The sequence below is a fragment of the Juglans microcarpa x Juglans regia genome, chromosome 1D (genome assembly GCF_004785595.1).
Source record: "Juglans microcarpa x Juglans regia isolate MS1-56 chromosome 1D, Jm3101_v1.0, whole genome shotgun sequence".
Lineage (NCBI taxonomy): Eukaryota > Viridiplantae > Streptophyta > Magnoliopsida > Fagales > Juglandaceae > Juglans > Juglans microcarpa x Juglans regia.
Genome location: NC_054594.1, coordinates 22,249,934 through 22,255,933, shown reverse-complemented (window position 1 = coordinate 22,255,933; position 6,000 = coordinate 22,249,934). Strand labels below are relative to the sequence as shown.

Below are 6,000 nucleotides of genomic sequence, written 5' to 3'. Positions count from 1 at the left end.
TGCTTCGTTCCTCGCATACAGGTCCACCGCCGACCATATCTGCTGCTCTGCAATAAGATCCGCATCAGAAGCCACCGTGTAACAATCCCAGGCAACTTTGGTGCTGGGGAATTTCAAGGGAAGCCCCTTGTGCTTGCATATAGCGGCGTACACGCATAGCATGCCAATGGTGATGTAGTGGTGATGTAGTGGTGGGTCTCTCTGGTCGAAGAGGAAATACTCGGGTTATTGCTAGGAAGATCGTTTGGCTTTTGAAATGGAAGGGGGAAAGGCGTTGATGGAAGGAAAGAGAGAGAGAAATAAACGATATAAAATGGATTTGATGAATAAACAGTTCCTTTCAAATTTGAAAATTATTTTAGAAGTGACTATAGCTAAATTTTAATGTGATGAAAACATTGGAATAATTTAGAATTTAGTTATTCCAATGTGATCACAATTTATGGTTTAATAGCTAAATCTTCAATAGATTTAGCTTTTAGCTAATCCAATGAGAGTGCTCTTATAAATGTTGATTGTAGGATTAATATTTTATGATGTGATTATGATGAAAACAAGATAGATTAGGCGTTTGAAGGTGGAAAATAATTCAGACTTTATGTATTAGTCGAAGATATTTTAATAGATAGATAATTTTGGAGTGAAGATATTTTTAGGGTTTTGAGAATTTCAGATTTTTAGGAAAAATAAGTTAATTTAGTATTTCAGACTTAAATATTAAATATATTTTTAATTAGAGATTTAAGTAGGTTACGTGTCTATTTTATATGTAACAGTTGATATTAATACAACATTGTTGTGAAAAAAATTCAAAAATGTTGAAGAGATCAAAAAAAATGGGATTCCTATACTAGACTTTGCATAAAAGAAATGACTGAGGTTGATTTTATGAAAATGTGCATGATATGTTTTGAAAAGAAATTTGAAACAATCTCAGTTATTTATTTTGGATTCCTCATAAAATTTGTATGAAAGATAAAAATATTTTTGTCATGACTGGTGTAGACATGAGCAAATTTTTAACATTCTGTTTCTGAACTGTGCAGAAAAAGTGAATATAAAATCTGAAAATTTGTATGTGCGATGTGAAGATTTTCCGAATTTATTTTTGGAATATGTGAAATGATCAAAATCCGTTCAGTTCTTTGTTTTAATATGATGTGGCAACTGAAAACCTTTGGCATGACTTTTTGATTCTGTATCTGTATTTGTATCTGATTCTATTATGTTTCTTATCTATTCTGTTAAGGCTCTGCCATGGGTATAATAGTGGTATACAGCCCAGCCACAAGTATAATAGTGGTATACGGTCCTACCATAGATGATAATAGTAGTATATGACCCAACCACGGGTATAATAGTGGTATACAACCCAACTACGGGTGATAATAGTGGTATACGACCCTTCCATGGATATAATTCTGCCACGGGTATAATAAAGGTGTACAGCCCCACCACGGGTATAATGGTGGTTTATAACCCCACCACGAGGGTTAAACATAGTCTCTATCCCAATATGATACTCTGTCCCAATGTGATGCTCTGATATAATATGAAGATGATGTGTCAGATTATGTTATGCCAAAGGATTTTTTAATAAGAATGTTTATGAGACTTTTGTTCTGATATTTTGACAAATGTTCTGATTCTGCATTATGAAAATATCAATGTTTTGTTCCGCATTATGAAATCTGTAAATGCTCATGTTTACATACTAACATATGTTCTCTGCTTACTCAGTTGTTGATAACTCACCCCTTTTATCTCCATAATATTTTTCAGATAATTTGAATTGTTCAGCTAATGATCGAGATTATGGAGCATGAGAAAGATGATTTAAGCATAGAAGGTTTCTATGAGTATTAGCTATTTTTGTTAAGTTATTTTGTCATGTTCTGATGACTTAGTATTTTGAGAGGTTGATTATATTAAGGCAGGTTTGAAACAATAATTTTTATATGGCATCAAGAATTTGGAGTCATAAATATATTGTTGGAATGTGAGTTTAAGCTACAGGAATTAAGTCTCCGACCCTTGCAAGATCGGGGCGTTATAATTGGTATTAGAGCTAAGTTTGAGATTTTGCAAACTTTATTGGTTGAGTTTTGGAAATTTGAAGTTTAGGGATTTTGCATACTTTAAAGATGATTTTGATGGGATCATTTTAAATTTTGTAGATTTTAAGAAATAATTTTCATGACATTTGCGGCTTTAGATCGGGTAGGCTTACCTTGTGGACTGTAGAAAATGATTTTTAGTAAGACTTAAGCTTTAGATTTTGAAGGTGTACATAAGCATGATCGGAAGCCCAGTTTGGGTTCTATAGCCTTTAATAGATGAGGTTTTTTTATTTCTGCAGACTTTATTAAATAATTTCAGATTGGATGTTTAGAATTCTTCATACATCAAAAGATAATTATGTTGATATTTAAGTTTGAGATTCTACAAACATCAAATAGGGGTTTTGGATTTTGAGGACTTTAGGAAATAATTTTCAAATTTGATGTTTGGGAGACATTAGGGGTGGGCAGCGGGGCCCCGCCCCGCTTCCGCTCCGCCCCCAGGCCCCGGGCCCCCCGCCCCTCATCTAGGGCCCTTAGCAGGGGCGGGTGGCGGGGAGGGCCCAACCCCGCCCCGCATTTCCCCCGCTCCGCCCCCGCCCCCATTTATATATATATATATAGAAAATTATATATATAGTATATACATATATATATAAACATAAATATATATTTATATTTTACAAATTGTGTATATATAAATATATATTACAATTTGTTAGACCTGTTCACAAAATATGCATTGGCAAATTTAAAAACTACATAGTTTAAAAACTAATACATAACAATTTACACAAAATATGCACTAGCAAATTTAAAAATTACATATTTTTTAAATTATAATCATATTTACAAAATTTAAATTTATAATTTAGATTTAAAAATGTATTTTTAATTACTTTTGCACTTATAAATAATTTTTAAATCAAATAAATATAATTTTTTTTTTAATGTGAAAAGAGGCGGGGCGGATTCGCACCCCGCCCCCGCATCTGGAGGGTGAAAACCCCACCCTCCGCCCCATGCGGGGTGGGGTGCGGGGAAGGGGTGCCCCTGCCCCGTAGGGGGCTGGTAGCACCCCTAGGAGACATCGAGAGATTTTTTTTTTTTTTTTTTTATGAGATCTAAGGTTTTAGAATTTTACGGCGTTAAGAAAAGATTTTGGATAAGGTTCAAGGCTTTAGGTAGGATCTGTGTACGTTATCTCCATAATATTTTTCATACAATTTGAATTTTAGCTGAGAATCAAGATTGTGGAGCATGTGTGAGATGATTTAAGTATAAAAGGTTTCTATAAGTATTGGCGAATAGCGATTTTTGTTAAGTAATTTTGTCATGTTCTAATGATATGGTATTTTGGGAAGTTGATTATATTGAGGTAGTTGGTTTGAAACAATAATTTTTATATATTATCAAGACTTTGAACTCATAAATATATTGTTGGAATGTGAGTTTAAGTAACAGAAAATAACTCTCTAACCCTTGGAGGACTGGGCGTTACAGTTGTCTAAATTACTTTAGATCTCGACTCAAATTAATTATTTTGATTTTCCTTCTTTTAGTAGAAACAAATACGTCTTTTTCTTTCGGTTTTTTATTTTTATTTTTTTTATTTTGGAATTGCAAATTTGTGATGGAAGAAAGAATCATCAGATATCCAAAACGAAAGGCATTCATAAGCTTGCTCGATCACTTGAGAAATCTCGTCCTCGATCTTCAGATTCTTGTTTTTACAGAATCTCTCTCAATGTTCACTCCCAATCTCACGTATTCATCCTCCATCTCCACTGTCACTTTCTCCCAATCCGACCATCAATACCCCATAAATGCCTCTCTACTTCTCAATCCAAATCTTCTCAACAGAACTCCACATCAAAGAAGCCTATCCCACGTATCGGCTTCCCTCACCACTCCGTTCGCCCGTCTGGGAACCAAAGTTTCCAGCTTTAGCAAAATCCACATCTACCCGGTTGGCCTTTCTTTTCAGATTCAAAGTTCAACCACCAAGATTGGCCATTCGAGCAGTCTCTCTGCAAAACCTTGTGGGCTTTCTTCAAAACCCAGATCCCAAGTCTCCAGAGCAGCATCAGAAGCCAATTCTGGAGGTGAAAGTGCTGCCTCCGAGCCCAAGACCAATAACAAGACCCTGCGACTAGGACTTGTGTTTGGTCTATGGTACTTTCAGAACATTGTCTTCAACGTCTACAACAAGAAAGTACTGAATCTCTTTCCATTCCCATGGCTTCTTGCCTCGTTTCAACTCTTTGTCGGGTCTGTCTGGATGTTCATGCTCTGGTCTTTAAAGCTCCAACCTCGCCCTAAGATTTCAAAGCCATTCCTCATTGCCCTACTCGGACCTGCACTTTTCCACACCATAGGCCACATCTCAGCCTGCGTTTCATTCTCTAAGGTAGCTGTTTCTTTCACCCATGTCATCAAATCCTCGGAGCCTGTATTCTCGGTCGTGTTCTCGTCTTTCCTTGGCAATACGTACCCTTTCCAGGTCTGGCTCTCAATCCTCCCTATTGTTCTTGGTTGCGCCTTAGCTGCCATTACCGAAGTGTCTTTCAATTTCCAAGGCTTGTGGGGTGCTTTGATTAGTAACGTTGGGTTTGTATTGAGGAACATCTATTCGAAACGCAGCTTGCAAAGCTTCAAGGAGGTTAATGGGCTGAATTTGTATGGTTGGATAACTATTATTTCGTTGCTGTATCTATTTCCAGTGGCAATCTTTGTTGAAGGGTCTCAATGGGTACAAGGGTACCATCAAGCAATTCAAGCCATAGGCAAACCATCTATATTTTACATATGGGTTTTGCTGTCTGGTGTCTTTTACCATCTCTATAACCAATCTTCTTACCAAGCATTAGATGAAATCAGCCCCTTGACATTCTCTGTTGGGAACACAATGAAACGGGTGGTGGTGATTGTATCTACTGTTTTGGTGTTCAGGAATCCGGTTAGGCCTATGAATGCACTTGGATCCGCCATTGCCATATTTGGGACGTTCTTGTATTCTCAGGTAACAGCAGCTTCAAAGAAGAGTGGAGGTGGAAAGGAGGAGGATTGAAAGGAATCCTCCACCCCCACGCACACAATATCTTGTCAGTGTTCCTATTGTAAATGTGTGAATTACTAACTAGCTTGAGTCGATCTCTGAACAAATTACCTGCAATTATGTTTAGTTTTTGGAGACAATTGGAAAACAGAGTGGGATGTGTGTGGCCTCCTAAAATATTTTCTTCAACACAATAGCTAGGAAGGCTTTTTCTAGCTTTCTGAGTGGTAAGTAATCACAATTTCAGAGCTTGAATTACATTCTGGATCCTTAAAAGTTGACTAGAAACTAGATTGAGAGATTAATGTCTAAGATAGGCCTTTTCATCTTTTTTAGTTGTTGGTTAAAACGCGATTTGGGAACAGATTTTTAGTACATTGAAGTGGAGTTTTTGCTTCTTCTTGCAACATCAAGGACTTTTCATATGTTTCAGTTCAATATTATGGTGATCGAAAAATTTCTCTCTAGTTTATGTTGAGTCCCAATTTAACTACTTTACTCTTTTTCAAAGAAAAATGATATTTACAATCTTAAAAAGTGTACAAATCACATACACTTCCTTTAAAAAAAATGGTTAAATCTAAAAAACACAAAAAAAAAATTATTTTTTAATGGTCGACTCAACTTTTTTTCGAAGGAAATGCATGATTAGCATATCGTAGGATTGTATGTAGCATTACTCTTTTTTAAATATATAACCCCCCGACGCAATAGATGGAATATTTAGATTTTTTAGTTTCATATTTCAACTACTTATATAAACAATCACTTAAAATGTATAGTCAGCAGATGGGATTAAAATATAATAAAATCTTAGTTTAAAAACAATATTTCTTTAATCATTAACCAGTCGAAAAAGTTATGCTTACCGTTAGGGCTCCC

General features: G+C 35.8%; 1 protein-coding gene across 1 annotated transcript; it reads left to right on the top strand.

Annotated features, from left to right (window-relative positions):
* The first annotated feature begins 3,669 nt into the window (after positions 1 to 3,669).
* On the top strand, positions 3,670 to 5,583 carry LOC121235627 (xylulose 5-phosphate/phosphate translocator, chloroplastic). Its single transcript, XM_041131970.1, has one exon. The coding sequence runs from the start codon at positions 3,694 to 3,696 to the stop codon at positions 5,128 to 5,130; it is 1,437 nt and encodes a 478-aa protein (XP_040987904.1). The 5' UTR covers positions 3,670 to 3,693; the 3' UTR covers positions 5,131 to 5,583.
* The last annotated feature ends 417 nt before the right edge of the window (positions 5,584 to 6,000 follow it).

Bases quoted from the DNA above. Each gene is read 5' to 3' on its own strand.
- LOC121235627 (XM_041131970.1), top strand. From the start codon at position 3,694: ATGGAAGAAAGAATCATCAGATATCCAAAACGAAAGGCATTCATAAGC.